Source organism: Ranitomeya variabilis, chromosome 2 (assembly GCF_051348905.1).
Source record: "Ranitomeya variabilis isolate aRanVar5 chromosome 2, aRanVar5.hap1, whole genome shotgun sequence".
NCBI lineage: Eukaryota > Metazoa > Chordata > Amphibia > Anura > Dendrobatidae > Ranitomeya > Ranitomeya variabilis.
The window spans coordinates 136,327,972-136,343,172 of NC_135233.1; the positions used below are offsets into that span (position 1 = coordinate 136,327,972).

The 15,201-nt window shown below is 43.8% G+C and overlaps 1 protein-coding gene across 2 annotated transcripts in view; it reads right to left on the minus strand.

Moving 5' to 3' along the window:
- The window catches only part of TTC27 (tetratricopeptide repeat domain 27), a 522,480-nt gene that overhangs the window by 46,082 nt on the left and 461,197 nt on the right, over nucleotides 1-15,201 (minus strand). For both annotated transcript variants that reach the window (XM_077283015.1, XM_077283016.1), the window contains 2 exons: nucleotides 2,744-2,941; nucleotides 808-919 (listed from right to left, as the gene is read on the minus strand). In XM_077283015.1, coding sequence (XP_077139130.1) covers nucleotides 808-919; nucleotides 2,744-2,941 — 310 coding nt within the window. The remainder of the gene's footprint in view (nucleotides 1-807; nucleotides 920-2,743; nucleotides 2,942-15,201) is intronic.

A 15,201-nucleotide genomic window follows, 5' to 3' on the forward strand; every position in this document is an offset into this window, starting at 1 on the left:
TGTGATTCTATCAAAATGACAGCATGTGGACCAGCAAGTGACATATCACGGGAATCAGGATCTCAACCCCTTCATAACGCTGTCCTCAGAATACATAGCAAAAACCTAGTGATGCATCCCCTTTAAATATGGTGGCCCATTATTCCTGATAGCAAATTCTGTCTTCACACCAGTGAAGCAAGCAGTCAGCACTCAGATAAATCTTTCCTTGTACTCTGCATCTGGTATAGTTAAACGGATATATTTATTTACTGTCCAAGAATAGTATACAAGTTGGAGACCTTCATAGTATGGAAAAACGTAAAAAAGTAATTACATTAAAGAGAATCTGTCAACAGGATTTCACCCCGCAAACTATTTAAATGCACATGTACCTGGTGCAAAGATAAGTCCGGCAACACCTTGAGCTAAACAGTCAGTTACCTCCATTAACAAGAAATCGGCATTTGGATCCATGAAGTGCTCTGGCTGCTTGGAAGCACTTCCTGAGCATCTGTGACTGAGGCTCTATTTAGGTGCTCAGTGTCGCCTCCTGCTGCTTAGCTGACAGCATCTATGCCTTGTGTCTTCAAGCAAACGAGATGTGAGCCAAGCAGGAATAGGCAGAGCTGGCGGGAAAAGGAGCTTCAGATCTACCATAGTCCTCAGCATCATTATAATATTAAACCAAAGGCCAATTTTCAAAGTAAAGGAAGAAAGGACCATAAAAGTAAAGTATAGCTGGACTTGCCTGTGTAAGAGTTACATATGCATATAGTTTTGGGGGGGTGAAATCCTGCTGACAAATTCCCTTTAGTGTTGACTTACCATGAGCAAGGTTGATTGCCCCTCTAATTATTTCCTTGAATGTTGGAATGTCACTTTCCCAGCCACTTTTCTGAGTATCGCATTTATGAGCCTTTGTCAGGAACTGTAAAGCCTTATTAAGGAAAGAGATTGGTAGACATTAAGATGACACTATGGCAGATTACATCTTTTAAGAAGCCGTCATCTATAATGAAGATATCACTTATTTTCCATAAAAGCAGCTGCCCACAGTTTAATAGAAACCATCCTGGACATCCAAGAACTACAAGTGTATTACTTGGACAGCAATACATTTAAAAGGCGAGCATGTAATACTTCAGTTCTCCTATAGGTGCTGCTGCAGAAAAAATGTGCGGCTAAGAGCAGCTCAGACCTGCAGAGATCGACTGATCTCAAATCAAAGTCTCAAAACAGACAACCATTTTAAAGAGAACCTGTCACCCCCCCAAAATCGAAGGTGAGCTAAGCCCACCAGCATCAGGGGCTTATCTACAGCATTCTGTAATGCTGTAGATAAGCCCCCGATGTATCCTGAAAGATGAGAAAAAGAGGTTAGATTATACTCACCCAGGGGCGGTCCGGTCCGATAGGCGTCGCAGTCTGGTCCGGGGCCTCCCATCTTCATAGGATGACGTCCTCTTCTTGTCTTCACGTTGCGGCTCTGGCGCAGGCGTACTCTGTCTACCCTGTTGAGGGCAGAGCAAAGTACTGCAGTGCGCAGGCGTTGGGCCTCTCTGACCTTTCCCGGCACCTGCGCACTGCAGTACTTTGCTCTGCCCTCAACAGGGTAGACAAAGTACGCCTGCGCCAGAGCCGCAGCGTGACTATAAGAAGAGGACGTCATCGTAAGAAGGGGGGCCCCGGACCAGACCGCGACGCCTATCGAACTGGACCGCAGCGGGACCGCCCCTGGGTGAGTATAATCTAACTTCTTTTCCTCATCTTTCAGGTTACATCGGGGGCTTATCTACAGCATTACAGAGTGCTGTAGATAAGCCCCTGATACTGGTGGGCTTAGGTCACCTTTGATTTTAGGGGTGACAGGTTCCCTTTAATAAAAAGAAGTCTAAGGTGAAGCGATAAACAAGATACAGACAGGTCTTTCAATAAGCTCTTCTCGGCTTTGCTAAATGACCACAAAGGCTCACAGAAAGAAGTGCACATGGCAAGCTATGTTCCAGCCCACTGATCAGCTTTTGGGTGGCCACTATTTCAACATTATTTGGAAATTCTACAGGACTGATAAACAGAGGAGGGAAAAGACACACAACTCAGCCCCACAAAGTTTTTGGATAGACCTAACTGAAAAACATACTGCAAGTCTGTGTTACATCTAGAAAAATATCCCGTACAACAGGCGTATGTTGTGATCACATTATAGCACTGGCTAGATCAGATTTGATTCTGTTCTTATACCGTATTTGTACTTTTAATGGCTTTCAGCTTTTTTATATCGCACAGCCTATGAAAAATATATGAAGGCTGGAGCAGAGTTAAAACGAAATTGCGTCCTACAGCTGTACGACAGATGTTTAAATGTATATGCTCAACAGAGAGAGATTTATAAGTGGGCTTCTGAAAAAAAAATAGTCTAGACGGCAAGATATGATCCACGCTACTAAACAATTGCAGCTAATCAGAACAATTCTAGGTTCAGAATATGGATCATTCAAGAAATCAGAACATCCAATGGCATTAAATGTAAAAGACTGCATCTTGGAGATCAGTGAGGAAATACATGTCCTAACGCAGGTTATCCAGACACGTGCACTAACCATTGGCTTAAGCCTCAATTATGTTCACAATTTTGCAGTCTGGACATACAAGAAGTGATACGTGCTGGCAGTGAGCCACGGAAAAGGGATTTTACTAGATAGAGAAAAGATAATCCCAATTTAACGTAAATGTGTAGTATACACGTGACACAGAACGTTACCTTTTCATTCTCTTCATCTTTTTCACTTTCCCCATTCCCGTACAGTTTGGCATATGCTTTCCAAATCTCAGCATCACTAGAGTCCCGTGCTGTTATTCTTCCAAACAGCTCCTGTACCTTGGTCTTCAGGTTACTGGTGGACTCTCCTCTACGATCCTCAATTCTTTCCACCACTGCTCTGACCAAAACCTTCAGGACCTACAGAAAATGAAGGAGAGTCACAGCTTTAGTCTCAGACGTATCAATGATGTTCTCTCTAGGTGACCTAAAGGAGAATTACAAATTTTAAGCTATGTGCACACGTTCAGGAATGTGTGTAGAATTTTCCTGAGAAAAACCTGACACCACTCCCAAGAAATCCGCATGCGTTTTTGATGCGGTTTTTTAAGCGCTTTTTTAGCGTTTTTAACCACACACCTAACCCAATACACCCCTAACCCTAATCACAATACTAGCCCCAATTCAAATCCTAGTAGCAACCCTAGCCCTAATCCCAACCATAACCCTAACCACACCCCTAACCCACCCCTAACCCTAATCCCAACCGTAAATGTAATCCAAACCCTAACCCTAATCCCAGCCCTAGCCATAACCCTAGCCCTAACCCTGAAAAAAATGGCGTGGGCTTCCGCGCAATTTTCTCCACCAGAGAGGGAAAGCCAGTGACTGAGGGCAGATATTAATAGCCTAGAGAGGGACCATGGTTATTTGCCCCCACCCCACCCCGGCTAAAAACATCTGCCCTCAGCCACCCCAGAAAAGGCGCATCTGCAAGATGCGCCTTTTCCGGCACTTAGCCTCTCTCTTCCCACTCCCCTGTAGCAGTGGGATATGGGGTAATAATGGGTTAATATCACCTTGCTATTGAAAGGTGACATTAAGCTGGGTTAATAATGGAGAGGCGTCAATAAGACACTTATCCATTATTAACCCTATAATCTTAATATAGGGTTAAGAAAGACACACACATTTATTTAAAAAATGTTTTAATGAAATAATGACACCAAGTTTTTGACCAAATTTATTAAACAGCTAATCCAATAATAAAAAAAAAAACAGTTAAAAAAATAAAATTAAAAAAATAATACATACCTCTCCGCTGTTCAGTCAAGACCCACGCAGTAATTCTTCACAAAGGGTTAACAAGTTTACAACGGGACCGGTGCTAATGCGACCAGACTGCTGTAAACCACTGCAGAAGCATTGCTATCATCTCCGGTCAGCCTCCACCGGCTGACCGGAGATGAACTGATAAGCGTGGGAAAAGCTCCTGAGTTCACCTACGGTCAGCCGGGGAGTCCGTGCAGCCGCAGTGACTACCGAACGAGTTCATCCGAGCAGCGCGAGCTGCATTCGGGAGAACTCGTTATACAGTGAACGGGATCACTTTACGATCCCGTTCATTGTATCAGCTGCTCTAAACTGCAGATCATCGTGGGACACTCGTTTAATTGGATGCTGCGGAGGGTAGGTATAAATTGTGGTTTGTTATTTTATTTTTTTTTGGACAAGGGCTTCGTGGAATTGGGTGTGTAAGGGTTTGTTTTCTTTAATTGATTTTAGGTGGCGATCGTCGGGGACAGGTAATTATAATTTATTTTCACAGGTAACCACTGGCCACCAATGAAACTTTTCTTTTGGGGGGGGGGGGGGGGGGAGAAGGGACACTATATACTCAGGTAACCACTGGCCACCAATGAAACTTTTTTTGGGGATAAAAATATTAAGGGACACTATATACTAATTTAACCGCTGGCCACCAATCAAACTTATTGGGGATAAAAAAAATTAAGGGACACTATATACGGTAATAATTAAACCACTGGCCACCAAAGAAACTTGTTTAGGGGAAATAAATAAGGGCAAATAAATACTATTTGGGCACATGTAAAAATATATATAAAAAGGGGCAGAATAAACTAATAGGGAAATTATGTGGGGGGAGGGGGGGCGAAAATATATCAGGTCGGGGACGAATGAAGAAAAAAAGTGTTTTTTTTTTTAAGCATGAACAGTTCGATGGGAGATACTGCTCCCCTAGAGCTGAACCTGCTGCAACTATGATAGGGAACAGACATAGGCCGACGGGAGTAGTAGTCTCATCGGCCTATGGCTGACAACACACAAACACCACATACACCACACAGGGACACAGACACACACACGGACACACACACACACACACACATAGACACTTACACTAATCAAGAAGGCCACATCCAGCTCCATGCAGTCATACCACTCCATGTTGGCAGCCATCATCCATATCAACATTGTTGTGCATATTGATGCCTTTCTATACTTTTTGTGATGTGTTTATAAGTTGACATGGCACATGTATTCTGGGAGTGGGGGTGTGAACTGATATTTGCATGTTTTTAATTGCTTTTACATGTCCTTTGAGGTGACAATAATAAAGGTTTTTGATGTTTTACATGTGGTTGTGCAGGCCTCTCTTAGTCAAAACTTTTCTTCTTTTTGTGGCAGCCATCATCCAGGAAGACGGAAATGATCTCGTCGTCCTGGATTATGGGATGCTCGTGGCATGGCATGATGGGATGGACATGATGGGATGGCCACATGTCACTTCCTGTTTGCTGCGTTTTTTACCGCAGCAAATGCGCTTGAAATCCGCAAACATTGTTTATATTTGCGGATTTCAAGCATTCCAGTGAAGTCTATGGGAGCGGAATCGCCGCGATTCCGCAAATTAATGAACATGCTGCGTATTTTTCCGCAATGCGTTTCCGATGCGGAAAAATACGCAGTATGAGCACAACATTTGCGGACTGCATTATAATTATTTCGCAAAACGCGAAAAATCCGCAACGTGTGCACACAGCCTTACAATTTACTATGAGGACATTTAAAATGTTGAAGGAATCTCGCGCTGACACTGATGCACCCTGAGTCTGCACGACAGCCTGAGTTTCTATGGAACGTGATTGGGGCTGCTTATCCACCATCTGGACTATCCTGCATTGCAATCTTTTATCAATATGTTAAATCTATAAAGAAAAGACATACTGTATATCACTAATTACAGCATCAATCCTAGTGCCTGCAGCTGGAGTCCCAGAGATCAGCATTTAGGACCAAATTTTACAGACAATATATCAAGTTGGAGCATTAAATGTTAGAAAACCTTTACAATGGCAGCAATGCAATAATTATAGGCTCAATGAGTAATTACACTAATAAAATAGCTCTAGTTTTGAGCATGAGTAATAAAATATATCAAATAGTGATCAATAATTCATGGAACATTTAAATAAAAACAGACCGGCATCAATCAATACTTGCTGAATATTTCACATAATGAGCCTGCATAACACCACACATTATGCTTCCTACAACCCTGGCTGAAATCTGATGCCTACAAGCATCCTAAAATGTATGGGTTGCAGCTAATTAAAAATAATTTCATGAAATCACAAGTATTTAAAGTAGTAATCCCCCTCCAGACAATGTTCTGACCAGACTACAGGTTACATGTGAGGAGGGGTATACATAATAAAAACAGGTACAATAATCTTAAACAATACAAGTCATGACTGGTCCAGGAGGAGAGAGGACCCTGCCCGCGAAGGCTCACAATCTACAAGGGAGGGGTGAGGATACAGTAGGTGAGGATAGAGCTGGTCATGCAGCGGTTTGGTGGATCTCCTGTCAGATAACTGCTCCTTCACCCCAATCCCACTGCCACCCTCTGTTACCCTCCCTTCCTTTGAGGTGCACTCTGTGCGCATCTACTCCCCCTCCAACCTCCAACTGGCTGCCATTTACCGCCCCCCAGGGCCAGCCACCACCTTTTTTGACCACTTCACCACCTGGCTACTTCATTTCCTTTCTGCGGACATCCCATCATCATGGGCGATTTCAACATCCCCATTGACACTTCCCTCTCAGCTGCCACTAAACTTCTATCACTCACTTCTTCCTTCGGCCTCACTCAATGGTCTTCTGCAGCCACTCACAAAGATGGTCACACACTGGACCTCATCTTCACCCGCCTCTGTTCCCTATCTAACCTCTCTAACTCACCTCTTCCTCTCTCTGACCACAACCTTCTCACATTCTCATCTCTCTCCACTCCATGTCTACAATCCCCACCCCACAAACTTTCACACCCTTGCAGAAATCTTAAACATCTTGACCTACATTCATTCTCTGAATCCCTCCTCCCTCTCACAGACATAAGTTCCATACACAATGCGGATGATGCTGCCGCTCTATATAACATCACAATAGCTGTAGCTTTGGAATCTGCTGCCCCACTCACACATACCAAAGCTCGCAAAATCAACAGACAGCCCTGGCACACCAGCCTGACCAAAGAACTGAGGCGAGCTTCCAGGGCTGCTGAGCGCAGATGGAAAAGATCCCACTCCAACGAGCACTTCATCGCATTCAAACAGTCCCTCACTACTTTCAAGACCACACTCGCCACAGCTAAACAAACCTACTTCTCATCTCTCATATCCTCCCTGTCTCACAACCCTAAACAGTTATTCAACACCTTCAATTCTCTCCTCCATCCCCCAGCACCTCCTCCCTCCCCACTTATCTCCGCTGAAGACTTTGCCTCATTTTTCAAGCAGAAGATTGATAGCATCAGAGACAGTTTTGGTCAACAACCCCCAGAGCCCTTCCTCCCGACTTCCCAGCCCTCCACCTTCAAAACCAACTTCTCCACCATTACAGAAGATCAACTCTCCACTCTACTCTCAAGATCGCATCTCACCACCTGTGCACTTGACCCGATCCCTTCCCACTTCATCCCAAACCTCACCACAGTCTTCATCCCAACCCTAACCCATGTCTTCAACCTATCACTAACTGGTGTTTTCCCCTCAAGCTTTAAACATGCCTCCATCACACCTATCCTCAAAAAGCCCTCTCTTGACCCATCCTCTGTATCTAGCTATCGCCCTATATCACTTCTCCCTTATGCCTCCAAACTACTGGAACAACACGTTTACCTTGAACTGTCCTCCCATCTCTCTTCTTGCTCCCTCTTTGACCGCTTACAATCTGGCTTCCGGTCACACCATTCCACTGAAACTGCCCTAACTAAGGTCACCAACGACCTCTTAACCGCCAAGAGCAAGCGACACTACTCTGTCCTCCTCCTCCTCGACCTGTCGGCTGCCTTTGACACAGTGGACCATTCCTTATTATTACAGACCCTCTCATCCCTTGGCATCACAGACTTGGCCCTATCCTGGATCTCATCATACCTAACAGACCGGACATTTAGTGTCTCCCACTCACACACCACCTCCTCACCTCGCCCCCTATCTGTTGGAGTCCCACAAGGTTCAGTCCTTGGGCCCCTGCTCTTCTCCATTTACACCTCTGGCCTGGGACAGCTCATAGAATCTCATGGCTTTCAGTATCACCTCTATGCTGATGACACACAGATCTACATCTCTGGACCAGATATCACCTCCCTACTAACCAGAATCCCTCAATGTCTGTCCACTATTTCATCCTTCTTCTCCGATAGATTTCTGAAACTTAACATGGACAAAACAGAATTCATCATCTTTCCCCCATCTCACGCAACCCCCCCAACGAACCTATCCATTACAGTAAATGGCTGCCCACTCTCCCCAGTCCCACAAGCTCGCTGCCTCGGGGTAATCCTCGATGCTGATCTCTCCTTCAAACCACATATCCAAGCCCTTTCCACTTCCTGCCGACTTCAACTCAAAAATATTTCACAAATCCGTTCATTCCTCAACCAAGAATCTGCAAAAACCCTAGTCCATGCCCTCATCATCTCTCGCCTTGACTACTGCAACCTCCTGCTTTGTGGCCTCCCCTCGAACACTCTCGCACCCCTCCAATCTATTCTAAACTCTGCTGCCCGACTAATCCACCTGTCCCCACGCTATTCCCTGGCCTCTCCCCTCTGTCAATCCCTTCAATGGCTCCCCATTGCCCAGAGACTCCAGTACAAAGCCCTAACCATGACGTACAAAGCCATCCACAACCTGTCTCCTCCATACATCTGTGACCTCGTCTCCCGGTTCTTACCTACACGCAACCTCCGATCCTCACAAGATCTCCTTCTCTACTCCCCTCTTATCTCCTCTTCCCACAATCGTATACAAGATTTCTCTCGCGTATCACCCCTACTCTGGAACCCTCTACCACAACACATCAGACTCTCACCTACCATCGAAACCTTCAAAAAGAGCCTGAAGACCCACCTCTTCCGACAAGCCTACAACCTGCAGTAACCACCGATCGACCAAACTGCTGCATGACCAGCTCTACCCTCACCTACTGTATCCTCACCCATCCCTTGTAGATTGTGAGCCCTCGCGGGCAGGGTCCTCTCTCCTCCTGTACCAGTTATGACTTGTATTGTTCAAGATTATTGTACTTGTTTTTATTATGCATACCCCTCCTCACATGTAAAGTGCCATGGAATAAATGGCGCTATAACAATAAATAATAATAATAATAATACTGCAGATTGTAGGCTTGTCGGAAGAGGTGGGTCTTCAGGTTCTTTTTGAAGGTTTCCACAGTAGGCGAGAGTCTGATGTGTTGTGGTAGAGAGTTCCCGAGTAGGGGGGATGCGCAGGAGAAATCTTGGATACGATTGTGGGAAGAGGAGATAAGAGGGGAGTAGAGAAGGAGATCTTTTGAGGATCGGAGGTTGCGTGTAGGTAAGTACCGGGAGACGAGGTCACAGATGTATGGAGGAGACAGGTTGTGGATGGCTTTGCATGCCAAACGGGCCCAAGATCCCACTACTGACCCAGCCTTTCTCTAACGGGTGTTTTAAACTTAGATTACCTTAAATTATTAACTGAAAAATTAGGCTAAATATAGAAAAAATTCTTAAACTTGTAAAAAAGAAAAATGGGGTTTGTGTCAATTTCCAAGACCAGTAACATTTTTAGTTTTCCATTAATGCAGCTGTATGAACTTTTGATTTTTGTGCCCTGAGCAGACATTTTTATTGATATGAATTTTGGTTAATAAACCAATATTGGGTATTACTTATTGAATTCTTTTAGGGTGCTGTGATGACATAAAACCCACAATTCTGTCATTTTGATATTCTTTTGGTCTTTATAGTGTTCTTCATATGTAACGATACATTTTATATTTTGATAGACTGGACAAGCATAAGGCAGGCGATACCAAATATCTTTATTTTTTAATGAGGGAAAAGTGGGGGGTGATTCAAATTTTAGTATTTTAAAGTTTTGCTGCCCTTGAAATTGGTCCAGAAAATGAAGTATTTCACCAAGAAATGTATTGCAATGAAAAGTTTTTTCTTACAGACATGTTTATTTCCTTTGTGCGTATTGGAACACCACAAAAAAAAAAAAAAAAAAAAACAAAGGAAGGAAGGCAAATTGGACATAATTTCACACAAACCCCCCAAAATGGCCCGGACAAAATTGTTGGCACTTTCAATTAATATTTGGTTGCACATCCTTTGGAATAAATAACTGCAATCAATCGCTTCCTATAACCATCAACACGATTCTTAGACCGCTCAACTGGAATTTTGTACCACTCTTCTTTTGCAAACTGCTCCAGATTTCTCACACAGGTGCATATCACAAATTAGAATATCATCAAAAAGCTAATTTATTTCAGTTCTTCAATACAAAAACTGAAACTCATATTATATAGTCATTACAGAGTTATCTATTTCAAGTGTATATTTTTGTTAATGTTGATGATTATAGCTTACAGCCAATGAAAACCCAAAAGTCATTATCTCAGGATGTTAGAATACTTTATAACATCAGCTTGAAAAAATGATTTTAAAATCTGAAATGTTGGCCTAATGAAATGTATGTTCAGTAAATGCACTCAATACTTGGTCAGGGCTCCTTCTGCATCAATTACTGTATCAATGCGGTGTGGCATGGAGGCAATCAGCCTGTGGCACTGCTGAGGTGTTATGGAAGCCCAGGTTGCTTTGATAGCAGCCTTCAGCTCGTCTGCATTGTTGGGTCTGGTGTCTCTCATCTTCCTCTTGACAATACTAAATAGATTCTCTATGGGGTTAAGGTCAGGCGCGTTTTCTGGCCAATCAAGCACAGTGATTCTGTTATTTTTAAACCAAGATTTGGTACTTTTGGCAGTGTAGACAGGTGCCAAGTCCTGCTGGAGAATTAAATTTCCATCTCCAAGAAGCTTGTCAGCAGAGGGAAGCATGAAGTGCTCTAACATTTCCTTGCAGACGGCTGCGCTGACTTTGGTCTTGATAAAACACGGTGGACCTACACCAGCAGATAACATGGCTCCCCACACCATTACTGATTGTGGAAACTTCACACTAGACCTTAGAAATCAAGGTCCCAGAGTCTGGAGGAAGAAAGAAGAGACAGACAATCCAAGCTGCTTGAGGTCTAGTGTCACGTTTCCACAATCAGTGATGGTTTGAGGAGCCATGTCATCTGCTGGTGTAGGTCCACTGTGTTTTAGCAAGACCAAAAGTCAGCACAGCCGTATACCAGGAAATTTACCATACATTTACCACAGCTTTACCATATGACTGCCCTCCCCCGCATGACATCCAAGGTTGCCAACTGTCCAGAAATTGCAGGACAGTCCATAAAAATATTGCACTTTTGTGCTTGGTCTTAAAGGGAAGGTGCCACGATTTTTATTTTTGCTTTAAAATTATTGATTATATAATTCATTATTTTTAATACACAATTTAATGTACTAGTTTAGCTGGTTTTATTTATTAAAGGGGATATCCCCTTTAATATAGTGATTAAGCACTAACAGGCAGGTGGTAGTTGCTACCTGGTGCCGTTCTTTGTCAGCACAGAGTGGTCACTAACTGCTCCTGTCGACAATCCAGCTACCTCTGCTTCTTTTCCACCCTGCTCTGCTGACAGGGCATGACTGCCGAGGTCATGCTGATTGACAGCCGGTTCCCCCAGTTAGGCAGTGAGGACCTGGCATTCATTCAGAATGACGTCAGCAGACACACCCCGTGGAAATGGAGGAAAAAAAACACAGCTCTGTCGATATGATGTCAGCAGAAACAGCTGAATCCTCTGGCATGGTCTGTAAAGGTTCTGCATGGTCTGTAAAGGTTCTGTGCCAGCGAAGAATGGCGCTGGGAACAGATAGGTAGGTAGCAACTACCATCTGCCTGTTAGTGCTTAGGCACATTTTTTATAAAGACCAGGATACCCCCTTTAATTTATTATTCAGCCACTGGGGCTGTCATTTGCATTTACTGGTGGCTGTCTGAATACATCTCCTACACTGTGACTGCCTTCAACTGTGATCTGGGCAAGCCCCCTGGGCTGTCCAGGTCAAAGCTGTGGGAGGAGATCAACACCATTTCACTGAAGCCCACAGCTATGCTGTGAGCGTCACTTTCCCCATCACCGCCCACAGTGCTCTGTGCAAGCAGTGACGGGAGGACCGGGATGAGGTGAGTATTGGCAACGGTGATCAGAATTCACAGCCGGACAGTAGTAGTACAGTATCAGGCTACTCATCACCGTTCATCACTGCTGTCACCGCAGGTGTTTAGAGCGCAGCAGAGTAATAGTCAAGCTGCTGTGCTCTGATCATACTTGGTCGGTTATGACAGTGTAAGCATTTTTCAGAGTATTACTGTCACGGATATGCCAGAGGCTGCAGACCGTCACTCTGCATCTGACTGCAGAAGGTCTCAGCAGTTTGCTTTGCAGATTTCATCCTGGTCCTTCTGACTCTAGGACCCAGTGGCAGCCTTCCCCCAGCTCTAGTTGACAAATCTGGACCGGGATGTTTGCTGCTGGGAGTTGCGAGTGATTTCCCCCTCTTTAGGCTTGGAGCTATAGCAGTCGGCTATCTTCCTCCTTGGTGTTGCTGGAGGACATCTGTGTTACATCACTGAGTCTACTCAAGATAAGTGCCCCCTTTGTTTATCTACCCCAGCTGTCTTTAGTGGTAGTGGGGATTGACTATTGTGTATCCCGTCCTTCCCTATGCAGGGCTTATCGCCAGGGTAAGGCAGGGATTCGCTTCCTACTCGGTGATAGGTGCAGAACCTATATAGGGACGTTTAGAGCAGACAGGGTGACATTAGATCTGCCTATGGGTCTCCACTGGTCCCTTCCCTAGTGTTGGGTTCCCTTTCTCTTATCCCTTCGTGTTGCACTTAGTCTTTCCTACACTGTGCTTGATAATTACATTGACATAGCAGTGTTGTATCTAATGTCATAGAGTGTGGTATACCAGACAATGTATTGATATCTAATATATAAATTTGAGTGTATGTGTGTGTGTGTGTATCAGCCACGCCCACTCCACTTGGCCCCAACCAATCACTAAGCATGTGTGTGTATCAGCCATGCCCACTCAACATAGCCCCAACCAATCACTAAGCATCTTTCAATTCACCAGAGCTCTTTAAAAGAAGCTGAGCTGTTATTGGTTGCTATGAGCAACAGTTTTTCTTGTAGACAGTTGTGGTAACTGAGGCCTATTATTCTTATCATTTCTATGGTGTGATCATCCTTCTGTAAAGCTGGAAATAACATAATTTAATACCGTGCAGACACAGATCACCCTCTGACACAAACTGCAGGGGGAGCCCAGAATCAGGAACTTCTCTTTGTCTGGCATGAAGCATCTCAATAACTTAAAATTTCAAACACAGATTAAAAATAGAAACACAAGACAGATTTCTCCAACCCAGGTATCATTTTCATTGGTGTAACAGTGCCAACCTGACAATGTTGGCTCTGATGGAATGATGTGGGATATTAGGGGTAGTATTCTGGTGGCTCTGGCTGACGGGATGATGTGGGATATTAGGGGTAGTAATCCGGTGGCTCAGACGGGATGATGTGGGATATTAGGGGTAGTAGTACGGTGGCTCTGAATGATGGAATGATGTGAGATATTAGGGGTAGTAGGCCGGTGGCTCTGGCTTATGGGATTGGGATATTAGGGGTAGTAGTCTGGTGGCTCTGGCTGACGGGATGATTGGGATATTAGGGGTAGTAGTCTGGTGGCTCTGGCTGATGGGATGATGTGGGAGATCTGTTCATCTCTGCACCGGAAGGAAAAACAAAAAATGTTGTTTACCAAAAGGTTCTTGAATGAGTTGAAAATAAAATACTATCAATATTTGGGTAATCATTTAGTTAATTTGTGTTGCAAATCTGTAGTGTTGAATATATGATGTGAAATGTTTTTATGTGCAATATAATCATTATAATTTGTTATAGCTAACCACAGTTTGTTACTATGCCCGGGCAACGCCGGGCTCTTCAGCTAGTACTATTAATATATATATCTCACATATATACACGCACACACGTATTTTCAGAAAGACATATAGACATACACATTTACTGTGTATTTACATATATTTACATAACTATAGAGACATATATGTAGAGTGAAATTTCCCTATATTATAGAGTGGGCAAAATAAGTATTTGATACACTACCGATTTTGCAATTTTCCCACTAACAAAGAATGGAGAGGTCTGTAATTTTTATCGTAGGTACACTTCAACAATGAAAAACAGAATCTTAAAAGAAAATCACATTGCGTGACTTTTAAATAATTAAATCGCATTTTACTGCATGAAATAGGTATGTGATCACCTACAAATCAGCAAGAATTCTGTCTGTCACAGACCTATTACTTTTTCATTAATAAGTCCTCCTACTCTGCACTCATTAGTCATTACCTGCATTAGTTGCACCTGTTTGAACTCGTTACCTGTATAAAAGACTGTCCACACACTCAATCATTAACACTCCAACCTCTCCACTATGGCCAAGACCAAAGAGCTGTCTGAAGACACCAGGGACAAAATTGTAGTCCTGCACAAGGCTGGGATGGACTACAGGACAATAGGCAAGCAGCTTGGTGAGAAGGCAACAACTGTTGGCACAGTTATTAGAAAATGGAAGAAACACAAGATGACTGTCAATTTTCCTCAGTCTGTGGGCTGCATGCTAGATCTCGCCTCGTGGGAAAAGGATGTTTCCAAGAAAGGTTAGGAATCAGCCCTGAAGTACAAAGGAGGACCTGTTCAATGGCCTTAAGAGAGCTGGGACCACAGTCTCAAACATTACTGTTAGTAACACACTAAGCTGTCATGTATTAAAAACTTGCAGGGCACGCAAGGTTCCCCTGTTCATGCCAGCACATGTCCAGGCCCGTTGAAAGTTCGCCAATGACCATCTGGATGATCCAGAGGAGGCATGGGAGAAGGTCATGTAGTCAGATGAGACCAAAATAGAACTTTTTGGTATCAACTCCACTCCCTGCGTTTGGAGGAAGAAGAAGGATGAGTACAACCTCAAGAACACGGTCCTAACTATGAAGCATGATGAGGGAAACATCATACTTTGGGGATGCATTGTTAGATTTTGCCCAACAACCTTCTTCCCTCAGTAAAAGCATTGGCAATGGGTTGTGGCTGGGTCTTCCAGCATGGCAATGA